Consider the following 25,307-nt stretch of genomic DNA (forward strand, 5'->3'; position numbering starts at 1 on the left):
CCTCCATATTCTGCCAACTCCTTCAAAGTACGTTGAAGAATAGGTGTGTAATTCAACGCGAACAAATCTGCCTGTTGCGTGGGCACCTGCACCCCCAAGTATTTTAAGGATGTAGATTGCCATTTGAATGGGAAAACCCGAGCGAGATGGGCAGCCATAGAAGCATCCAGAGATATATTCAAGGCCTCCGATTTGGAGTAATTAACTTTAAAATTGCTTAGATGACCAAAACGCTCAAATTCCTCAGTCAGAGATGGCAAAGAGATCATGGGAGTTGTTATAAATACCAGGAGATCGTCTGTATAAAGCGCTAATTTATGATGCTGTGATCCTACCCGTACCCCATTAACATCAGGGTTGCCCCGCAGTGCCACTGCCAGGTGTTCCATAACCAGAACATACAATAGAGGCGATAGTGGGCACCCCTGTCTCGTGCCATTAGCAATAGACAAGGAATCAGATAGGAGTCCATTAACACGAACCCGAGCCGTAGGCCTATGGTATAATGCCATTATCCTATCCACCATAGTAGTGCCAAGGCCTACCTGTTTTAGGACACTGCGGAGGAACACCCAATGCACTCTGTCAAAAGCCTTCTCGGCATCAACTGACAGCAAGCACATCGGTATCTTACGGGATTGGCAAAATGAAGTTAAAAGGAGAGTTTTGTTGGTGTTATCCCGTGCCTCCCGACCACATACAAACCCCACCTGATCATCCCGTATCAATCCAGGTAACAACGGTGACAAACGAGATGCAAGCAACTTCGCGAAAAATTTTACATCTACATTAATTAATGAGATGGGTCTGAAGTTAGCGCAAGAGGTTGGGTCCTTGCCAGGCTTTGGTAACAGAGTAATGTGAGCCTCGAGGGACTGGGGTGCAAAGGGACACAAGGAAGACACGGAGTTAAAGACTTTCGTCAAAAAGGGAACCAGTTGAGTCTTAAATGTTTTATAAAATTTGTTGTTAAATCCATCAGGCCCTGGACTCTTGCCCAAGGGTGATTCCTTAATAACATGTTCCACTTCTGATTCCACAAAATCCTCCTCGAGTCCCGAAGCCTCCCCCTCCTCTAAAGGCGGTAAAGCCGTACTATTTACATAATGATCTATTTTGTCCCGCAATGCCTCAGCCTGCATATCGTGAAATTGCCCCTTGATGTTATATAAAGTCGAGTAATACTGTTTAAAGCACTCTGTAATACCCACCGGGTCATGAACTTCACCCCCCGAAGAAGATAGTATTTTAGGGATGTAGGACGCTTGCGTTCGGGGATGTAACATACGCGCTAAAGATCTACCGCACTTGTCTGCAAATTCATATGAGTGTTTTCTCATCCGATCTCTAAACCGGGCGTGTGATTGATCTATAAGAGATCGCAAAGACTCCCTTGCTGTGGTAAGATCTGCAAAAACCTGTGAAGATGGAATTTGTTTATGACATGATTCCAACTCCCTTATCTGAGTCAGGAGACGTGCAATAGAAATCCCTTTCTCTCGCTTCAAACGTGCCCCGTGCTGTATTAGGACTCCTCTAATGACACATTTCAGCGCCTCCCATTGGAGTGGTAAGGAGGTAGGGTCATGCTCATGTACTGCAATAAACCCATCAAGAGCGTCCTTGAGAGCCGACACACATACTGTATCCTTCAATAAATTATCATTAAGTTTCCAAGACCGAAAATTCGGTACCGAGTCAGGAAACGAAAGGGTCAGGAACACTGGGGCATGATCTGACCAGATCATGGGGCCCACATTAGTACTAGGATGCCAGGTAAGCAAATGGTGACTGATCAAAAAAGCATCTATCCGACTGTACATGTTATGCAAGGGGGAAAAGTACGTATACTCTCTTACCTGAGGGTGCAGAATCCTCCACACGTCAATCAATTGCATGGAATGCATCATAGCCTTTAGTGCCCCCAACTGTGATTTAGGAACAGCAGACCTGCCCGAGGAGGTATCAAGCCTAGGATCAAAGGTCAAGTTAAGATCTCCACCCACAATTAAGACGCCCTCTGTAAACTCTTCCAATTTCTTCAAGAACACTCGCCCCACTCTAGCCTGATCCTGATTGGGAAGGTACAAGTTAGCCAGTGTAAGAATCTTATTGCGCATAGACAATTTTAGAAAGACATATCGACCTCCCGGGTCAACCAAAACATCAATGATTTTATGAGAAAGTGACTTGTGGATACCTATGCTAGCCCCTTTGGACTTGGATTCCGGGTTGGCACTGTGAAACCAAGACGGGAAGTATCTATTCGTAAATTGTGGCATATGGCCCACCTGAAAGTGAGTCTCCTGTAGGAACAAGATGTGTACTCGTTCTTTATGCATGTTATATAAAATTTGTGAGCGTTTTTCCGGGACATTGAGCCCCCTAGCATTGAAGGTACAGATTGCGCCATCAGAATCTTTACCCCGAGGAGCTCAACAAAAGAATGCACTAAGGCAGAGGTGAATAGGACAAGACAGACGAGGAGGGGATATACAACAACAAAGACAAACGAACAGGCGAACTAATCGCCCACTCCTTGAGCTACTCAAGGAGAAACACTCTAACAGACACCGGAATCAACCAGTGAGTCCCTAAGAGGAGAAGTGTCAGGACACAGACTAGCCAGTGCCCCGCACCCCCCCAACCCAGCAATTATATTCAAGCAAGTAATAATATATTATTACAGTTAGGAAAACCAAGGCACTTTGCATAACACCCAATAGTAATGAGACAAAAGTATGCAGCATTAATATACACCTAGAAATACCTCAAAGGAGCATATTCCTATATACATTCAATGTTATCAAAAGTGCATATACTTGCAAGAGGTACAAGGGATTTTAGAAAACCTTAAGCATTCACGTCTGAAGCACAATGACATTAATCGAACCATACCAATGGACCCGCAGTGTCCAGCAAAAAATAAAATCAGTTGCAACGAGCGGTAACACCAATGTGAGTGGCTATAAGAACACAGACTATATTTGCTTTAAATGAGAAACCTCAGAAATATTGCATTGAACTCTGATAACAGAACACAGAAAAGGATATCAGATCGGTTCAGCTAGGCGACCCTCATGCCTACGACCAGGAGAAGCAGGAGACCGACCTCGCCTACGCGCCCGTGGACGCGGCGGCGGGAAGGGAACATAAGGCCAATCAGGGATGGAGACTCGAGGCACACGGAGAGCAGCGCAGAAGTCCGGAACATCCCCTGGGTCCCGAACACTCAATAATGACCCATCTCTGCGGACCTGTAGCTGAAAGGGGTGACCCCAAGAATAAGAGATCTCATGCTCCCTCAATACATCCAACAGAGGACGAAGCACTCTGCGCTTATCCAGAGTCAATTTGGACAAATCCGATAGCAGTTGAATCTTGACCCCTTGCAATAAAACTTCCCCTTTATCACGGGCTTTTCTCATTATCTGCTCCTTGAGAGAGAAAAAATGGACACGACATAGCACATCTCTAGGCCTGTCTGGATTCGGGTTCCGAGGACCCAGGGTCCTGTGGGCTCTATCCAACTCAATAGGATCTGCAGCAGGGCGTCCCAGTAAGGTATTAAATAGAGATTGTAAAGTAGGGATAAGTTGACCCGGAGAGATATCCTCAGGAATGCCCCTCAGCCGAATGTTGTTGCGACGATTCCGATTCTCATGATCCTCAGCCAAATTAAATAATGCATGAATCTGATGAGAGTGCTGATCTAAACGGGCGTCCTGAGAAACTTGTTGCTGTGAAATAACTGAGACATCGCTCTCCATACGCTGCACCTGATCTGACAATTGGGATAGGTTAGTGGTGAGAGATTGTATCTCAGACTTGTATGTCGTTTCCAGACGATTAACATAACGCTCCATGTCCTGCTTAGTGGGTAAAGCTGATAACTGACGTCTCAAGCCCTGTAAATCATCCCCAAGGGCAGATGCACCTCCCATTGACGTTGAGGGGTGAAGATCCATATCTATACGAGATGTGGAAGGCAGCAATGCAGGACCCAGCAAATGCGGGAGGGAAGATGGAGAGACTCGGCCGCCATGACAGGCACCACGTGACACGCCATCCCGCGCAGGCAGCGCAATCACATCCCCAGCAGAACTCGGTGTGACCCCATCTAGCCTGGAGGGAACCAGCCCCGATGCACCGGACAATGAAGGAAAGGTACCATCAGTACCTGAAGCAGCAACGCCGGCCGCAGATGAAATCCCCTCAGGGAGCAAGGACTCGGTGCCATCGCGTCTCTCCTCCGTCGGCGCCATCTTGGAAACTGCTCCTGCCCCGGCGTCGGTCAGAAAATGCTGAATAGACCCAGCTGCAGACATCTGCCGAGTATGATAATGAGTCCCCGAAGAGGCCCTGGACTTCCTAACCATCAGGTTAGTAAATATATGCGCTTTTGATGCTTTTAAATTAGCTTATGATCGGGTTGAAAGGAGTGCAGGCGCGGAGCTCTCAGAAAGCACGTCCGGTCAGCGCCATGTCCAAGCCACGCCCTCTCTTCTGGTGGGTTTCCATTGCTTTGATACCTTTGGGGCTCTGCAAATGCGACATGGCACCCGAAAACCAATCCAGCAAAATCTGGGCTCCAAAGAACACATAGCGCTCCTTTCCTTCTGAGGCCTCCCATGGGCCCAAACGGCAGTTTATCACCACAAATGGGGTATTGCCGCACTCAGGACAAATTGGGCAACAAATTGGGGTATTTTATTCCTTGTGAAAATAAGAAATTTTGAGCCAAAACTACCTCTTATTGGAAAAAATTATATTTTTTTGAATTCACAGCCCAATTCAAATAAATTCTGTGAAAAAACTGTGGAGTCTAAATGGTCACAACACCCATAAATGAATTCCTTGAGGGGTGTAGTTTCCAAAATGGGGTCACTTCTGGTGGGTTTCCATTGCTTTGATACCTTTGGGGCTCTGCAAATGCGACATGGCACCCGAAAACCAATCCAGCAAAATCTGTGCTCCAAAGAACACATAGCGCTCCTTTCCTTCTAATACCTCCCATGGGCCCAAACGGCAGTTTATGGCCACAAATAGGGTATTGCCGCACTCAGGACAAATTTGGCAACAAAATGGGGTATTTTATTCGTTGTGAAAATAAGACATTTTGAGGCAAAACTACATCTTATTGGAAAAAAGTTTTTTTTTTAAAATTCACAGCCCAATTCAAATAAGTTCTGTGAAAAAACTGTGGGGTCTAAATGGTCACAACACCCATAAATAAATTCCTTGAGGGGTTTTGTTTCCAAAATGGGGTCACTTTTGGTGGGTTTCCATTGCTTTGATACCTCTGAGGCTCTGCAAATGCGACATGGCACCCGAAAACCAATCCAGCAAAATCTGGACTCCAACAAACACATAGCGCTCCTTTCCTTCTGAGGCCTCCCATGGGCCCAAACAGCAGTTTATCACCACAAATGGGGTATTGCCGCACTCAGGACAAATTGGGCAACAAAATGGGGCATTTTGTTCCCTGTGAAAATAAGAAATTCTGATCAAAAATGACATCTTATTGGAAAAATTGTCATTCTTTTAATTTCACAGCCCAATTCAAATACGCGCTGTGAAAAAACGACGGGGTCAAAATGGTAACAATAACCATAAATTAATTCCTTGAGGGGTGCAGTTTCCAAAATGGGGTCAGTTTTGGGGGATTCCTACTGTTTTGGCACCTCAACACCTCTCCAAACCTGGCATGCTGCCTAAAATATATGCTAATAAAAAAGCACCACCAAAATGCACTAGGTGCTTCCTTGGTTCTGGGGCTTGTGTTTTAGTCCACGAGCGCAGTAGGGCCACATGTGGGACATTTCTAAAAACTGAAGAATCTGGACAATACATATTTAGTAGTGTTTCTCTGGTAAAACCTTCTTTGTTACAGAAAAAAAATAGAATAAAATTGAAATTCAGAAATAAAAACGAAATTTGCAAATTTCACCTCCACTTTGCTTTAATTCCTGTGAAATGCCTGAAGGGTTAAAAAACTTTCTAAATGCTGTTTTGAATACTTTGAGGGGTCTAGTTTTTAAAATGGGGTGCTTTATGGGGGTTTCTAATACATAGGCCCCTCAAAGCCACTTCAGAACTGAACAGGTACCTTAAAAAAAAGGCTTTTGAAATTTTCTTAAAAATATGAGAAATTGCTGTTTATGTTCTAAGCCTTGTAACGTCCAAGAAAAATAAAATAATGTTCAAAAAACGATGCCAATCTAAAGTAGACATATGGGAAATGTGAACTAGTGACCATTGTGGGTGGTATAACCGTCTGTTTTTCAAGCAGATGCATTTAAATTCTGAAAAATGCTATTTTTTCTAAATTTTCTCTAAATTTTGCAATTTTTCTCAAATAAAGACTGAATATATCGACCAAATTTTACCACGAACATGAAGCCCAAAGTGTCACGAGAAAACAATCTCGGAATCGCTTGGATAGGTTTAAGCATTCCGACGTTATTACCACATAAAGTGAAATATGTCAGATTTGAAAAATGGGCTCTGAGCCTTAGAGGCTCTGTCACCAGATTTTGCAACCCCTATCTGCTATTGCAGCAGATAGGCGCTGCAATGTAGATTACAGTAACGTTTTTATTTTTAAAAAACGAGCATTTTTGGCCAAGTTATGACCATTTTTGTAATTATGCAAATGAGGCTTGCAAAAGTCCAAGTGGGTGTGTTTAAAAGTAAAAGTCCAAGTGGGCGTTTATTAGGTGCGTACATCGGGGCGTTTTTAATACTTCTACTAGCTGGGCGCTGTGAAGAGAAGTAACATCCTCTTCTCTTCAGAACGCCCAGCTTCTGACAGTGCAGATCTGTGACGTCACTCACAGGTCCTGCATCGTGACGGCCACATCGGCAGCAGAGGCTACAGTTGATTCTGCAGCAGCATCAGCGTTTGCAAGTAAGATCGACTTACCTGCAAACGCTGATGCTGCTGCAGAATCAACTGTAGCCTCTGGTGCCGATGTGGCCGTCACGATGCAGGACCTGTGAGTGACGTCACAGATCTGCACTGTCACAAGCTGGGCGTTCTGAAGAGAAGAGGATGTTACTTCTCATCAGAGCGCCCAGCTAGTGAAAGTATTAAAAACGCCCCGATGTACGCACATAATACACGCCCACTTGGACTTTTACTTTTAAACACACCCACTTGGACTTTTGCAAGCCTCATTTGCATAACTACAAAAATGGTCATAACTTGGCCAAAAATGCTCGTTTTTTTAAAATAAAAACGTTACTGTAATCTACATTGCAGCGCCTATCTGCTGCAATAGCAGATAGGGGTTGCAAAATCTGGTGACAGAGCCTCTTTAACCCCTTCCCGCTCCTTGACGTACTATTACGTCATGGCAGCTGTATCGTTCGCGCTCCATGCCGTAATAGTACGTCTCGGGAGTAACGGCCGTTTCGGCCGTCCTCCCGACACATACAGGAGCTGTGACGCTGCTGTCTTGTTCAGCAGCTGTCACAGCTCCTACAGCGGGGACCGATCGCTGTGTCCCCGCTGATTAACCCCTTAAAAGCCGCGTTCTATAGAGATCGCGGCTTTTTAGGGGTTAAGCTGCCATCGCCGGCCTGCTACGCGATAGCGGCCGGCGATGGTGACTATGGCAACCGGACACCAAACAATGGCGTCCGGCTATGCCATAGACGGAAGCCTAGTGGGTCCTGACAACGTCAGGACCCACTATGCTTGCTGTCAGTGAGTAGCTGACAGTTCTAATACACTGCACTACGCATGTAGTGCAGTGTATTAGAATAGCGATCAGAGCCTCCTGCCCTCATGTCCCCTAGTGGAACAAAGTAATAAAGTGAAAAAAAAGTTAAAAAAAGATGTGTAAAAATTAGAAAATAAAAGATTTAAAAGTAATAAAAGTAAAAATCCCCCTTTTTCCCTTATCAGTCCTTTATTATTAATAAAAATATATAAACAAACAAATAAACTATACATAATTGGTATCGCCGCGTCCGTAACGGCCTGAACTACAAAATTATTTCATTATTTATCCCGCACGGTGAACGCCGTAAAATAAAATAATAATAAACCGAACCACAATCACAATTCTTTGGTCACTTCACCTCCCAAAAAATGGAATAAAAGGAGATCAAAAAGTCGCATGTACCTAAAAATGGTACTGATCGAAACTACAGTTCGTTACGCAAAAAATAAGTCCTCGCACGACTTTATTGATTGAAAAATAAAAACGTTATGGCTCTTAGAATAAGGTAACACAAAAAGTGAATGATTGTTTACAAAACGTATTTTATTGTGCAAATGCCATAAGACATAAAAAAAACCTATAAACATCTGGTATCGCCGTAATCGTATCGCCACGCAGAATAAAGTGAATATGTCATTTATAGCGCACGGTGAACGCTGTAAAAAAAAACGAAAAAAAAAAACAATAGTAGAATTGCTGTTTTTTAGTCACCACGCCACCTAAAAATAGAATAAAAACTGATCAAAAAGCCGCATGCACCCCAAGAAAACTACAATGGATTCCTCAAGGGGTCTAGTTTCCAAATTGGGGTCACTTTTGGGGGGTTCCCAATGTTTTGGCACCACAAGACCTCTTCAAACCGGACATGGTTCCTAATAAAAAAGAGGCCTCAAAATCCACTAGGTGCTCCTTTGCTTCGGAGGCCGGTGCTTCCGTCCATTACCGCCCGAGGGCCACATGTGGGATATTTCTCAAAACTGCAGAATCTGGGCAATACGTATTAAGTTGCGTTTCTGTGATAAATCCTTTTGTGTTATAAAAAAAATGGTATAAAGAGGATTTTCTGACAAAAAAAAAATGTAAATTTCACCTCTACTTTGCTCTAAATTTTTGTGAAACACCTAAAGGGTTCATAAACTTTCTACATGCTGTTGTGAATACTTTGAGGGGTCTAGTTTCTAAAATGGGGTATTTGATAGGGGTTTCTAATATATGGGCCCCTCAAAGCAACTTCAGAACTGAACTGGAACCTAAAAAAATAAATAAATGAGGCAATACTTCGCTTCTTACATTATACTGATAATGAGCCGTGCCCACCCCAAGATTACCCCAGTTTTGACCGTTTGTATGAATGGAGACCCCTATTAGACCGTTCCAGTGCCCGGTTTTGCCAAGCATACACCCCCGAGAAGTGTTTTTCTATTGATGAGTCCCTGGTACATTTTAAAGGGAGGGTTCAATTCCGCCAGTACCTGCCAGGTAAGAGGGCAAGGTATGGCGTGAAGATGTATAAGCTGTGCGAGAGTGCATCAGGGTATACCTACAGGTTTAGGATATATGAAGGAAAGGCCACCCCCAAACCAGACTGCATCCTGGACTACAATAGGTACATGGGAGGGATGGACTTGTAAGATCAAGCCCTGAAGCCCTACAGCGCCATGCGGTGTGGTATAAGAAGCTGGCCGGGAACATCATATAGATGGCTTTGTACAATGCGTACGTGCTACGTCGATGTGCAGGCCAGACGGGAACTTTCCTGGAATTTCAAGAGGTGATTATCAAGAACCTAATCTTTAGGGACCAAGAAGGGGGGGCACCCAGTACTTCTGGAAGCGAGCCCACACGCATCGTACCAGGGCAACACTTTCCAGGGGAAGTTCCCCAAACTGGCAAGAAGGGAAAAAGTCAAAAGAGGTGCAAAGTCTGCTATAAGAGGGGGATAAGGGAGGACACAATATATCAATGTGACACGTGTCCCGAATAACCAGAGCTCTGTATGAAAGTGTTTTAAAATTTATCATACATCCCTTGGTTTATAATTTACCCCAATTTTACTTACCCTGATGCACTCCGCACAGCTTATCCCCCCTCGTCTTTCCCCTCTGGGCCCTGCTGTGTGTCCAGGCAGCTGATAACAGCCACATGTAGGGTATTGCCATACCCGGGAGAACCCACATTACAGTTTATGGGGTGTAGGTCTCCGGTCAAAATGGTCACTACACCTCTAGATGAATGCCTTAAGGGTGTAGTTTTTAAAACGGGGTCACTTCTTGCGGGTTTCAACTGTACTGGTACCTCAGGGGCTTCTGCATACATGACTTCGCACTAGAAAATCCCGAGTAGGCCAAATGGTGGTCCTTTCCTTCTGAGCCCTCCCATGGGCCCAAACGGCAGTTTATCACAACAAATGGGGTATTGCGGCACTCAGAACAAATTGCGCAACAGAATGGGGTATTTTGTTTCTTGTGAAAATAAGAAATTTTCAGCCAAAACTACATATTATTTGACAAAAATAATTTTGTTTTCATTCCCAGCCCAATTCAAATAAGTTCTGTGAAGAAACTATGGGGTCTAAATGGTCACATTACCCATAAATGAATTCCTTGAGGGGTGTAGTTTCCAAAATGGGGTCACTTCTGGTGGGTTTCCATTGCTTTGATACCTCTGGGGCTCTGCAAATGTGACATGGCACCCGAAAACCAATCCAACAAAATCTGTACTCCAAAGAACACACAGCGCTCTTTCCCTTCTGAGGCCTCCCATGGGCCCAAACGGCAGTTTATCACCACAAATGGGGTATTGCCGCACTCAGGACAAATTGGTCAACAAAATTGAGTATTTTATTTCTTGTGAAAATAAGAATTTTTGAGCTAAAATGACATATTATTGGAAAAAATATATATTTTTTAAATTCCAAGCCCAATTCAAATAAGTTCTGTGAAGAAACTATGGGGTCTAAATGGTCACATTACCCATAAATGAATTCCTTGAGGGGTGTAGTTTCCAAAATGGGGTCACTTTTGGTGGGTTTCCATTGCTTTGATACCTCTGAGGCTCTGCAAATGCGACATGGCACCCGAAAACCAATCCAGCAAAATCTGGACTCCAACAAACACATAGCGCTCCTTTCCTTCTGAGGCCTCCCATGGGCCCAAACAGCAGTTTATCACCACAAATGGGGTATTGCCGCACTCAGGACAAATTGGGCAACAAAATGGGGCATTTTGTTCCCTGTGAAAATAAGAAATTCTGATCAAAAATGACATCTTATTGGAAAAATTGTCATTCTTTTAATTTCACAGCCCAATTCAAATACGCGCTGTGAAAAAACGACGGGGTCAAAATGGTAACAATAACCATAAATTAATTCCTTGAGGGGTGCAGTTTCCAAAATGGGGTCAGTTTTGGGGGATTCCTACTGTTTTGGCACCTCAACACCTCTCCAAACCTGGCATGCTGCCTAAAATATATGCTAATAAAAAAGCACCACCAAAATGCACTAGGTGCTTCCTTGGTTCTGGGGCTTGTGTTTTAGTCCACGAGCGCAGTAGGGCCACATGTGGGACATTTCTAAAAACTGAAGAATCTGGACAATACATATTTAGTAGTGTTTCTCTGGTAAAACCTTCTTTGTTACAGAAAAAAAATAGAATAAAATTGAAATTCAGAAATAAAAACGAAATTTGCAAATTTCACCTCCACTTTGCTTTAATTCCTGTGAAATGCCTGAAGGGTTAAAAAACTTTCTAAATGCTGTTTTGAATACTTTGAGGGGTCTAGTTTTTAAAATGGGGTGCTTTATGGGGGTTTCTAATACATAGGCCCCTCAAAGCCACTTCAGAACTGAACAGGTACCTTAAAAAAAAGGCTTTTGAAATTTTCTTAAAAATATGAGAAATTGCTGTTTATGTTCTAAGCCTTGTAACGTCCAAGAAAAATAAAATAATGTTCAAAAAACGATGCCAATCTAAAGTAGACATATGGGAAATGTGAACTAGTGACCATTGTGGGTGGTATAACCGTCTGTTTTTCAAGCAGATGCATTTAAATTCTGAAAAATGCTATTTTTTCTAAATTTTCTCTAAATTTTGCAATTTTTCTCAAATAAAGACTGAATATATCGACCAAATTTTACCACGAACATGAAGCCCAAAGTGTCACGAGAAAACAATCTCGGAATCGCTTGGATAGGTTTAAGCATTCCGACGTTATTACCACATAAAGTGAAATATGTCAGATTTGAAAAATGGGCTCTGAGCCTTAGAGGCTCTGTCACCAGATTTTGCAACCCCTATCTGCTATTGCAGCAGATAGGCGCTGCAATGTAGATTACAGTAACGTTTTTATTTTTAAAAAACGAGCATTTTTGGCCAAGTTATGACCATTTTTGTAATTATGCAAATGAGGCTTGCAAAAGTCCAAGTGGGTGTGTTTAAAAGTAAAAGTCCAAGTGGGCGTTTATTAGGTGCGTACATCGGGGCGTTTTTAATACTTCTACTAGCTGGGCGCTGTGAAGAGAAGTAACATCCTCTTCTCTTCAGAACGCCCAGCTTCTGACAGTGCAGATCTGTGACGTCACTCACAGGTCCTGCATCGTGACGGCCACATCGGCAGCAGAGGCTACAGTTGATTCTGCAGCAGCATCAGCGTTTGCAAGTAAGATCGACTTACCTGCAAACGCTGATGCTGCTGCAGAATCAACTGTAGCCTCTGGTGCCGATGTGGCCGTCACGATGCAGGACCTGTGAGTGACGTCACAGATCTGCACTGTCACAAGCTGGGCGTTCTGAAGAGAAGAGGATGTTACTTCTCATCAGAGCGCCCAGCTAGTGAAAGTATTAAAAACGCCCCGATGTACGCACATAATACACGCCCACTTGGACTTTTACTTTTAAACACACCCACTTGGACTTTTGCAAGCCTCATTTGCATAACTACAAAAATGGTCATAACTTGGCCAAAAATGCTCGTTTTTTTAAAATAAAAACGTTACTGTAATCTACATTGCAGCGCCTATCTGCTGCAATAGCAGATAGGGGTTGCAAAATCTGGTGACAGAGCCTCTTTAACCCCTTCCCGCTCCTTGACGTACTATTACGTCATGGCAGCTGTATCGTTCGCGCTCCATGCCGTAATAGTACGTCTCGGGAGTAACGGCCGTTTCGGCCGTCCTCCCGACACATACAGGAGCTGTGACGCTGCTGTCTTGTTCAGCAGCTGTCACAGCTCCTACAGCGGGGACCGATCGCTGTGTCCCCGCTGATTAACCCCTTAAAAGCCGCGTTCTATAGAGATCGCGGCTTTTTAGGGGTTAAGCTGCCATCGCCGGCCTGCTACGCGATAGCGGCCGGCGATGGTGACTATGGCAACCGGACACCAAACAATGGCGTCCGGCTATGCCATAGACGGAAGCCTAGTGGGTCCTGACAACGTCAGGACCCACTATGCTTGCTGTCAGTGAGTAGCTGACAGTTCTAATACACTGCACTACGCATGTAGTGCAGTGTATTAGAATAGCGATCAGAGCCTCCTGCCCTCATGTCCCCTAGTGGAACAAAGTAATAAAGTGAAAAAAAAGTTAAAAAAAGATGTGTAAAAATTAGAAAATAAAAGATTTAAAAGTAATAAAAGTAAAAATCCCCCTTTTTCCCTTATCAGTCCTTTATTATTAATAAAAATATATAAACAAACAAATAAACTATACATAATTGGTATCGCCGCGTCCGTAACGGCCTGAACTACAAAATTATTTCATTATTTATCCCGCACGGTGAACGCCGTAAAATAAAATAATAATAAACCGAACCACAATCACAATTCTTTGGTCACTTCACCTCCCAAAAAATGGAATAAAAGGAGATCAAAAAGTCGCATGCACCTAAAAATGGTACTGATCGAAACTACAGTTCGTTACGCAAAAAATAAGTCCTCGCACGACTTTATTGATTGAAAAATAAAAACGTTATGGCTCTTAGAATAAGGTAACACAAAAAGTGAATGATTGTTTACAAAACGTATTTTATTGTGCAAATGCCATAAGACATAAAAAAAACCTATAAACATCTGGTATCGCCGTAATCGTATCGCCACGCAGAATAAAGTGAATATGTCATTTATAGCGCACGGTGAACGCTGTAAAAAAAAACGAAAAAAAAAAACAATAGTAGAATTGCTGTTTTTTAGTCACCACGCCACCTAAAAATAGAATAAAAACTGATCAAAAAGCCGCATGCACCCCAAGAAAACTACAATGGATTCCTCAAGGGGTCTAGTTTCCAAACTGGGGTCACTTTTGGGGGGTTCCCAATGTTTTGGCACCACAAGACCTCTTCAAACCGGACATGGTTCCTAATAAAAAAGAGGCCTCAAAATCCACTAGGTGCTCCTTTGCTTCGGAGGCCGGTGCTTCCGTCCATTACCGCCCGAGGGCCACATGTGGGATATTTCTCAAAACTGCAGAATCTGGGCAATACGTATTAAGTTGCGTTTCTGTGATAAATCCTTTTGTGTTATAAAAAAAATGGTATAAAGAGGATTTTCTGACAAAAAAAAAATGTAAATTTCACCTCTACTTTGCTCTAAATTTTTGTGAAACACCTAAAGGGTTCATAAACTTTCTACATGCTGTTGTGAATACTTTGAGGGGTCTAGTTTCTAAAATGGGGTATTTGATAGGGGTTTCTAATATATGGGCCCCTCAAAGCAACTTCAGAACTGAACTGGAACCTAAAAAAATAAATAAATGAGGCAATACTTCGCTTCTTACATTATACTGATAATGAGCCGTGCCCACCCCAAGATTACCCCAGTTTTGACCGTTTGTATGAATGGAGACCCCTATTAGACCGTTCCAGTGCCCGGTTTTGCCAAGCATACACCCCCGAGAAGTGTTTTTCTATTGATGAGTCCCTGGTACATTTTAAAGGGAGGGTTCAATTCCGCCAGTACCTGCCAGGTAAGAGGGCAAGGTATGGCGTGAAGATGTATAAGCTGTGCGAGAGTGCATCAGGGTATACCTACAGGTTTAGGATATATGAAGGAAAGGCCACCCCCAAACCAGACTGCATCCTGGACTACAATAGGTACATGGGAGGGATGGACTTGTAAGATCAAGCCCTGAAGCCCTACAGCGCCATGCGGTGTGGTATAAGAAGCTGGCCGGGAACATCATATAGATGGCTTTGTACAATGCGTACGTGCTACGTCGATGTGCAGGCCAGACGGGAACTTTCCTGGAATTTCAAGAGGTGATTATCAAGAACCTAATCTTTAGGGACCAAGAAGGGGGGGCACCCAGTACTTCTGGAAGCGAGCCCACACGCATCGTACCAGGGCAACACTTTCCAGGGGAAGTTCCCCAAACTGGCAAGAAGGGAAAAAGTCAAAAGAGGTGCAAAGTCTGCTATAAGAGGGGGATAAGGGAGGACACAATATATCAATGTGACACGTGTCCCGAATAACCAGAGCTCTGTATGAAAGTGTTTTAAAATTTATCATACATCCCTTGGTTTATAATTTACCCCAATTTTACTTACCCTGATGCACTCCGCACAGCTTATCCCCCCTCGTCTTTCCCCTCTGGGCCCTGCTGTGTGTCCAGGCAGCTGATAACAGCCACATGTAGGGTATTGCCATACCCGGGAGAACCCACATTACAGTTTATGGGGTGTAGGTCTCCGGTCAAAATGGTCACTACACCTCTAGATGAATGCCTTAAGGGTGTAGTTTTTAAAACGGGGTCACTTCTTGCGGGTTTCAACTGTACTGGTACCTCAGGGGCTTCTGCATACATGACTTCGCACTAGAAAATCCCGAGTAGGCCAAATGGTGGTCCTTTCCTTCTGAGCCCTCCCATGGGCCCAAACGGCAGTTTATCACAACAAATGGGGTATTGCGGCACTCAGAACAAATTGCGCAACAGAATGGGGTATTTTGTTTCTTGTGAAAATAAGAAATTTTCAGCCAAAACTACATATTATTTGACAAAAATAATTTTGTTTTCATTCCCAGCCCAATTCAAATAAGTTCTGTGAAGAAACTATGGGGTCTAAATGGTCACATTACCCATAAATGAATTCCTTGAGGGGTGTAGTTTCCAAAATGGGGTCACTTCTGGTGGGTTTCCATTGCTTTGATACCTCTGGGGCTCTGCAAATGTGACATGGCACCCGAAAACCAATCCAACAAAATCTGTACTCCAAAGAACACACAGCGCTCTTTCCCTTCTGAGGCCTCCCATGGGCCCAAACGGCAGTTTATCACCACAAATGGGGTATTGCCGCACTCAGGACAAATTGGTCAACAAAATTGAGTATTTTATTTCTTGTGAAAATAAGAATTTTTGAGCTAAAATGACATATTATTGGAAAAAATATATATTTTTTAAATTCCAAGCCCAATTCAAATAAGTTCTGTGAAGAAACTATGGGGTCTAAATGGTCACATTACCCATAAATGAATTCCTTGAGGGGTGTAGTTTCCAAAATGGGGTCACTTCTGGTGGGTTTCCATTGCTTTGATACCTCTGGGGCTCTGCAAATGCGACATGGCACACGAAAACCAAACCAGCAAAATCTGTACTCCAAAGAACACACAGCGCTCCTTCCCTTCTGAGGCCTCCCATGGGCCCAAACGGCAGTTTATTGCCACAAATGGGGTATTGATGCACTCAGGAGAAATTGGGCAACAAAATTGAGTATTTTGTTCCCTGTGAAAATAAGAAATTTTGGTAAAAAATTACATCTTATTGGAAAAAATGACATTTTTTTAATGTCACAGCCCAATTGAAATAGGTGCTGTGAAAAAACTGTGCGGTCAAAATGCTGTCAACAACCATAAATGAATTCCTTGAGGGGTGTAGTTTCCAAAATGGGGTCACTTTTGGTGGGTTTCCATTGCTTTGATACCTCTGAGGCTCTGCAAATGCGACATGGCACCCGAAAACCAATCCAACAAAATCTGGACTCCAACAAACATATAGCGCTCCTTTCCTTCTGAGCCCTCCCATGGGCCCAAACGGCAGTTTATCACCACAAATGGGGTACTGCCACACTAAGGACAAATTGGGCAACAAAATGGGGTATTTTGTTCCCTGTGAAAATAAGAAATTTTGATCACAAATGACATTTTATTGGAAAAAATGACATTTTTTTCATTTCAGAGCCCAATTCAAATACGTGCTGTGAAAAAAATGTGCGGTCAAAATTGTAACAACAACCCTAAATGAATTCCTTGAGGGGTGTAGTTTACAAAATGGGGTCACTATTGGGGGATTCCTACTGTTTTGACACCTCAACACCTCTTCAAACCTGGCATGCTGCCTAAAATATATTCTAATAAAAAAGAGGACTCAAAATGCACTAGGTGCTTCTTTGCTTCTAGGGCTTGTCTTTTAGTCCACGAGCGCTGTAGGGCCACATGTGGGACATTTCTAAAAACTGCAGAATCTGGAAAATACATATTTAGTAGTGTTTCTCTGGTAAAACCTTCTGTGTTACAGAAAAAAAAATGAATAAAATTGAAATTCAGAAAGAAAAATGAAATTTGCAAATTTCACCTCCACGTTGCTTTAATTCCTGTGAAATGCCTGAAGGGTTAAAAAACTTTATAACTGCTGTTTTGAATACTTTGAGGGGTCTAGTTTTTAAAATGGGGTGTTTTATCAGGGTTTCTAATACATAGGCCCCACAAAGCCACTTCAGAACTCAAGAGGTACCTTAAAAAAAAGGCTTTTGAAATTTTCTTAAAAATATGAGAAATTGCTGTTTATGTTCTAAGCCTTGTAACGTCCAAGAAAAATAAAAGAATGTTCAAAAAACGATGCCAATCTAAAGTAGACATATGGGAAATGTGAACTAGTAACTATTTTGGGTGGTATAACCGTCTGTTTTACAAGCAGATGCATTTAAATTCTGAAAAATTCAATTTTTTCAAAATTTTCTCAAAATTTTGCAATTTTTCACCAATAAATACTGAATATATCGACCAAATTTTACCACGAACATGAAGCCCAATGTGTCACGAGAAAACAATCTCAGAATCGCTTGGGTAGGTTTAAGCATTCCGACGTTATTACCACATAAAGTGAAATATGTCAGATTTGAAAAATGGGCTCTGAGCCTTAAGGCCAAAACTAGGCTGCGTCCTTAAGGGGTTAAGGCCCAAACTAGGCTGCGTCCTTAAAGGAACAGTGTCATCACAAATAATTTTTTTATATGTTAAAGATGTTAGTGCTTTAATAAAAACGTTTATTTTCATTTGTGTGTTTGTGTTTTACTGTTTCTTATTTTTTACACTTTTTCTTCCCTATGGGGGCTGCCATTTTTTGTTCCATTTCTGTGTGTGTCGATTAACGACACACACAGACATGGAACACGGCAGCCACAGTCCCATAGGGACTGCGAACGGCTCCCGTCGCATTGACTGCCGTGTACGGCGTCTGTGTGGGAACTGCGCATGCGCCGCTCCCACACAGTCCTATTCGAAATTGGCGCCGTCCGGCGCCATTTTCCTGTGGACCGGAAGTCGCGGCCGGACAGTAATATTACTACTTCCGGTCGCGGCTTCCGGACTTGTGCACATGGAACAGCGGCAGCAAAGGGAGCGGACGGGCCGGAGGGAGCCGCGGCGGCAGGAGCAGGTAAGAGATTTCAATGTATGTTAGTGTTTGTGTGTGTTTACTACTGTATGTAAACCTACTACACTGTGGGTTACCTCAAAAAATGGCGACACACAGTGTAGGAGGTTAAACCTTTCAAACCCCTCGTTTATCCCGGCACTAGCCAGGATAAAGGAGGGGGGGATGCTGAGAGCTCACTAGAGCGAGGGCTTTTAACCCAATGTTGCAATGCTGCAATTTTGGGAACAGCTCCATCTAGTGACCAAAAATGGGTAGTATTATAAATTAGAAATAATTTATAATATTACATGGACTCGTGCAAAAAAATAAAAAAAATTTGAACAATGTTTAATCACCCACACACTAAATGTTTAATTTTTTAAAAAAAAACATGTTTTTCTGGCAACACATTCCCTTTAAGGGGTTAACCTATGCAGCCAAAATCAGCCACACACATAAGGATAATAATTATTAAATTGACTATATTCTCTGGAATCATCCAAAGCTAGAACCCTTCTGGCATTTGGTATTTTTAAATTATTTACAATATTCTACGCAAATCGGACTTCTTTTTATTGGTTTTCCTATGATTTTGTCACAACTCAGAATATTTGTTTGTAAATATTTATAATAGCAAAGATAGTTGTGACAACATGTTGAAAAAGCCATACACTTCCAACATTAGATGAAGTTGTTTCATCTAATAACAATATCTTTATGAAAGAATAATAGCCTATGGTTCTTATACTGTTAATACCTTCCAGCATGTGTGGAATTCATGGATACAGAGCCCTAGATGCATTTTATTGTAATACTTGATTTATAGGACTTGATAATAATGGTAATTGAACTGTATTGAGTTGTTAACCTATATGTATGTATGTTTTGATTTTGTTGCACTACTCTGCAGAACCTATTGTGATATATGCAGCTAAGTTGTCATTCTGTAGATGTGTTACGTACCATTTGATATTGCTGTATACTTTTAAAACTAATAAAAATATTGAACCATAATTAATAATTTGTCCGGTAAATGTGTAAATAAATGATTATTGTTAACCATCATACCTGCTTTACATTCTTCTATATCTGCCAATGGGACAAATTTCTTTCAGTTGGAACTAATCATTTCAGTACCATAGACATAAAAAATATTGTTACTATCATTTACGGTCAGAGGTGAAACTAGAAGCGTCTGTGCCACAATTAAAAATCTATAACAAGGCCCTCCACCTATGATGTTACATTTATAATAATGGTATCTTCTTATATGGCAGAGAGACTTTTGGGTCCCCTCAGGCACCAGGTCATGGGTCGACTGCTACCTTTGCACCACTACAGCTATATGCCTGTTTATGCATAAAAAATGTTCATGGGTTAATCTTGGCAATGGAAAACAATCAAATTCTAGATTTTATTTTTCCAGAGCAGGCTTAAAAATTATTGGTTTATAGAGGGTGCATAGAGGGTGCGCGTGTTATAGGCAAAACTGACACTTCATGTTAAAACAGTTATTTATGAATAATGCCCTTTGACTAATTTTTAGACAATAACTGGTTGCAAACATGTAGGAATTTGCATAGTCTAATATATTATAAAGTGTTATTATTCTTTTGTCTTATTAAAATAGATAAACATCAAGGTTCATTTGAAAAGTGTCCCATAAAGATCTGTAAATGTCAGGGATCGCAAAAAAGTTGAGGTTTTCCACAGTTGTTAGCCATCAATGCACTGCATGCTGATGACTCAGAACTAATGTGCTGATATAAATATTTTAGGCATCGGGTCTGACAATATAAATGTTCAATGCCATGAATTGGAAAACCCCAATGTACATAAGAAATGATCATTTTGCTTACAGTTTTCTTTGGACTCCTCTTTGTGTCCTTGTCCTTTGCTTTCTTTTTGTTTCCTTTAGCCATTTCTCTTGCGGCTCTCGAGGAAAAATTCTCACTTGTCATAAGCTGGCCCTATAACAGATAGTGTAATAGGCAATATCTCAACGACTGTGCCCAGAATTTTTATAAAGAGTCTCCTGCTTTCATATAAGCTTACCAAATCTTCAGCCTGTGGAGGAGAGACATCCGGGACTGGTGAAAGAGATAAACGTACGGTCTCTTGCTGCCATCTGAAAATTAAGCTAATAGCATACTGACCGGAAATCTTAACAGCAAGGTGTTCATTAACCTAGATAAGAAGGCAATAGTACTCACATGAGAAAATTCAATTAAAAAAAAACCTATAGACTATAAATAACATGTTGTAGCTTAGTACATTCTAGTAAAATAATTTTTCTTTTTATTATGTGGGCTACAAGAACAGACATGTGCAACCCCTGGGCTTAAGGGCCTTTTACACAGGACAATAATCGGCAACGAGCGTTATATGAACTAATTATCTGCCCGATAATCGCCCAGTGTAAAACCCCCTTTAGACATCAGATGGAGCCCTGAAGTCACCCACAGCTGACAGGTATAAATCTGCCTTTACCTTTCGTATTAGCAATATTTAGTGAATGCTAATTTGTACTCTACCAAGATATTACATGGAGAGCTGACTGTCTTGTACAAAAAGGAAGGATTAGATGCAGCGCTGCAGTGGTGTGGTTTAAAAAGGAACGTATTCCCAATTTTATTGGTATCCAAAAAACTTGTTTAAAATTTGATAACAGGCTTGGCATCAAGGCAGTATTTGCTAGGTGTGATGGGCCTACGGGTTTGGAGCACGGCAAGTGCTCTTAATCATGGCATTCATTCACCACTGACTGTCTTGTGTCTGGTCTTCCAACAGATAACTAAGTAAAGGCCCCATTACACGGGCCAATAATCGGCCGAATGAGCGTTCTGATAAACGCTCGCTCCCCATTATTGGCCCATGTAAACAGGGCAGCGAACAGCCGACAGAGGATTAAACACTTGTTCGTTGGCTGATCACATCTTTTATGCAGCCTGTAAAATCGTTGTTGTCGTCAGAACATCTCGCCATGTAAACAATTGCTATGTTTTTTTCCATTGCCCCCCAAAAAGTAATAATAAAAGTTAATCAATAAGTCCCACGTACCCCAAAAAAGTACCAATGAAAACTACGTCATGTCCCGCAAAAAACAAGCCCTCATGTCACTTAATTGACGGAAAAATAGAAAAGGTGTGGGTCTTGGAAAGCAACGATTCAAAAACAAATAATTTTAGTTTAAAAGCGTTTTTCTTGTGCAAAAGTAGTAAAACATAAAACACCTCTACATATGTGGTATTGCCGTCAGTGCCGAACCTGTCATGAGGCCAGGTGAGCCGACGGCCTCAGGCGGCACCACCTACCCAAACGGGGGGGGGGGGCGGCATTTTCAGCCCGGGACTGGACCGGGGGGAGGGGCCATGCAGACGCGCCGAACGTCTGTAATACTCCTCCTCCTCTCTGACGCTGTACACAGTACATACAGCCAGAGAGGAGCAAGTCTGCAGGAGGAGTGACGAGCAGCACCAGCACCACGAGGTAAGTGCCTGCCTTGCTGGGACCAAGACGTGAGTATACTGCAGGGGGGCATTTTACCGACAGCAGAGGGCTCTATGGGGCTGGAATAATCCACCCCATAGAGCCCTCACATCACTATAATGGAACGATTAGTGTGGGTGGGGGAGGGTCTGAGCGTCTGACTTACTGCAGAGAGCTCTATAGGGGGGATTCTGCCCCCACTTTAGAGCAGTCAGATGCTCAGACCCCCCTAACCTTCCAGTATAGTAACTAGTCAGGGCTCTATGGTGGGGGGATGATTCCCCCCTATAGAGCCCTCTGCTGTCAGTAAAATGACCCCCCCCCCCTGCAGTATACTCCTGGCTTTGTAGCTTTCCTGTGCTTAATTAGCGTGGGAAAGCTACAAATAGGGCTGACTGGTGAGTCTCACAGTGCACACTGCATGCAGCAGCTGCGGCAGCCAGTCTGACTGTGAGTCTCTGACCAGTCACCACCCACACGCAGCAGATAGGAGAGACTAATAGTGCCTGTCATTCAATAAACCCTCAAGTACTACAGTTTCACAGGCATTGACTGAAGCTTTCTATAGTGTAGTGGTTAGCTTGTCTGCCTTACGCTTGGAGGTTGCTGGCTCAAATCCCAGTTGGGTTTTTTTTTAAATTTTATTTATTTATTAATATCTTACTTGTATTGGGCTTTGTTCAGACTAGCATTAATATACGTTTACCTCTCTTCCGTCAGAGGAAGAGAGGATCAATACGTTAAACGGAAAGCAACGGCTCCATTAGAATTACCATTGCTTTTAATGGTAATTCTTTTGTATCAGTTGCTTTCCGTTTGTCTCCGTTCGCTAGGTTTCCGTTCTTTTGAATGGAAATAAAAGTTCTGCAGACTTCACTTTTGTTTCCTTTAAAAAAAACGGAAACTTAGCGAACGGAGACAAACGGAAAGCAACTGATACAAAAGAATTACCATTGAAAGCAATGGTAATTCTAATGGAACCGTTGCTTTCCGTTTAACGTATTGATCCTCTCTTCCTCTGACGGAAGAGAGGTAAACGTATATTAATGCTAGTGTGAAAGAAGCCTTAGGGCCTGTTCACATCAGCGTTGGCTTTCCGATCTGGGGTTCCGTCGGAGGTAACCCCGCAACGGAAAGTCAAACTGAAACCACAGCTTCCGTTTCAGTCACCATTAGCGCAGTCGACTGCGCTCTTGATTCCGTCACAAAAACTGAAACCTGCCGGAATGGTGATGAACGGAAACCATTAGCAATGTTTCCGTCACCATTGATTTCAATGGTGACTGAAACGGAAGCTGTGGTTTCAGTTTGACTTTCCGTTGCAGGGAGTTCACCCGACGGAAACCTCCCACGGAACCCCGGAACGGAAAGCCAACGCTGATGTGAACAGGCCCTAATCCTTCCCCATAAACCTGCCCCCGCTAATTAAAATAAATATATTATATAATGTATATAGCGCTGTATCCTGTATCCGTCAGGTCAGCGAGTCCTGCAGGATCGAGCTGTAACCGATCACATCTAAGTTCATAACTTAGATGTGATCGGTAATAGGCGACCTAATGGATTCAGGTCTCAGCGCTATATACAGCTGCTCTGTATACAGGATACAAAGCAGCTGTATCTCAAAAAGTGCAAATCATTTTCAATAAAAAGTAATTAAAACTTGCACCAATCGCAGTAATAGATATCTTTATATATCATAGTGACATGTCCGAAGTTTTCATCGGTGGGGGACCGAGCACTGAGGCCCCCACCGATCGCTAAAACGAAGCAGCAGAAGTGCTCAGGTGAGCGCTGTGCCGCTTCATTTATGATCGACTTTCAGCCGAGTGAGCGGTGTACGGACTCCTAGACTTTCTATTGAGCCTGTACACTGCTCCAAGGAAAGCCAAACAGAATTGAAGCGGCACACGCTCACCCGAGCACTTCTGCTGCTTCGTTTTAGCGACTAGTGGAGGTGTCTCAGTGCTCGGCCCCCACTGATCAAAACTTCTGACATGTCAACATTTTTTTAAAAAGTTGTTACACTTTAAAGAGAATCTTTCACCTGCCCACAGATTTGCATTTGAGTGCAGCATGTAATGGGGAGGGCTACACAAACTCTGGGGCACTTTACATTTTTTTTTCTACCCTCTTTCCATACTTAGATATCGGTGCTGTAATATTTGGCGCCCGATATTTAAATAACCCCATGAACTGCCAATGGGGCGGTAATTGGCAAGGGGACGTGTAACATCGCTGTGACACAGCCCAATCCGCTGCGGACAATGTCAACAGCAAGAGCTGGAGAGAGGAGATCATGTGCACACGCACGCTCTCACTCTTCAGCTCTCGGCAGGCAAGTACAAGACTGTGATCTCAGGTGAGAGATCAGTCTTGTCGTCCTTGTCTGCCGAGAGCTAAAGAGTGAGAGCGTGCGTGCACGCACAGCTCCGATGCCATGAAACAGAAGAAGAATTCACACTCTTCTTCTCCTCTTGTGTTCCTTAGTGGTGGCGGAGCTGCGCGCACGCGCTCTCTCTCCAGCTCTTGCTGTAACGCTGACCGTAGCTGATTGGACAGTGTCACAGCGATGTTACACGCCCCCTTGCCAATTACCTCCCCATTGACAGTTCAGGGGGTTATTTAAATATCGGGCGCCAAATATTACAGCACTGATATCTAAATAACGAAAAAAATGTAAAGTGCCCCAGGGTTTGTGCAGCCCTCCCCATTACATGCTGCACTCAGCTGTACATGTATGGGGAGGTGAAAGGTTCTCTTTAAAAGAAAGGTGTTATAATTTTTTATTTTTTTATTGGCCTAATTTTTCTAATTATTTTAATATGTTTCCGAAGGTAGCTATTTATTCATATGTTTGTACGTCTGTGGGGGCAGCCAGCTTTATTTTTATTTTTCATACTGCTAATTTTTGTTTTGCAGGTTCCGCTGGACCATTTGGACTACGTCGTAGATTCATTGGACTACTTCGCTGATTTAAGCTTTATTTCTTTTTTTTTAAAATAAAATGGTTAAAGTGGATTGTGTGGAAGAGTTGTCATTTCAATAAAATAAATGTCTTTATGTCTCTGTTTTTTAATACTTCATTACCGCCTTAGTAATGGCAGCTGTCTGATTGAGAGCATCCATTACTAAGAAGGGGCTTAGTGTTAGCCAGTAATAAGGCTATCACTAACCCATATTATTACCCCGGTACCCACCGCCACCAGGAGTACTGGGAAGAGCTGGGTACGATCCAGCACCCGACTGTCTGAAGAGAAGGGTGGGTACTGGGGTGGCCGCAGGCAGGTAATATCAGGCTCGGAATGGCCTAAAACCATGGCCCTTCCCACCCTGGTAATGCTAGGCTGCTGCTGCTTTATTGTATCTGGCTGGTTATGAAAAATGGAGGGGATCTCACGTAATTTTTGTTTCTATTTCTTTTTTTAAAAAGACGTGGGGTTCCCGCTATTTTTCACAACCAGCCAGAT

The 25,307-nt window shown here is 42.8% G+C and overlaps 1 protein-coding gene across 1 annotated transcript in view; it reads right to left on the reverse strand.

Annotated features, from left to right (window-relative positions):
* The window catches only part of LOC142751130 (uncharacterized protein C3orf20-like), a 112,672-nt gene that overhangs the window by 63,867 nt on the left and 23,498 nt on the right, over positions 1 to 25,307 (reverse strand). The window contains exons 10-11 of the mRNA XM_075860109.1: positions 20,404 to 20,535; positions 20,208 to 20,318 (exon numbers count right to left, since the gene is read on the reverse strand). Of these exons, the coding sequence (XP_075716224.1) occupies positions 20,208 to 20,318; positions 20,404 to 20,535 (243 nt within the window). The remainder of the gene's footprint in view (positions 1 to 20,207; positions 20,319 to 20,403; positions 20,536 to 25,307) is intronic.

This window comes from Rhinoderma darwinii, chromosome 3 (genome assembly GCF_050947455.1).
Source record: "Rhinoderma darwinii isolate aRhiDar2 chromosome 3, aRhiDar2.hap1, whole genome shotgun sequence".
Taxonomy (NCBI): Eukaryota; Metazoa; Chordata; class Amphibia; order Anura; family Rhinodermatidae; genus Rhinoderma; species Rhinoderma darwinii.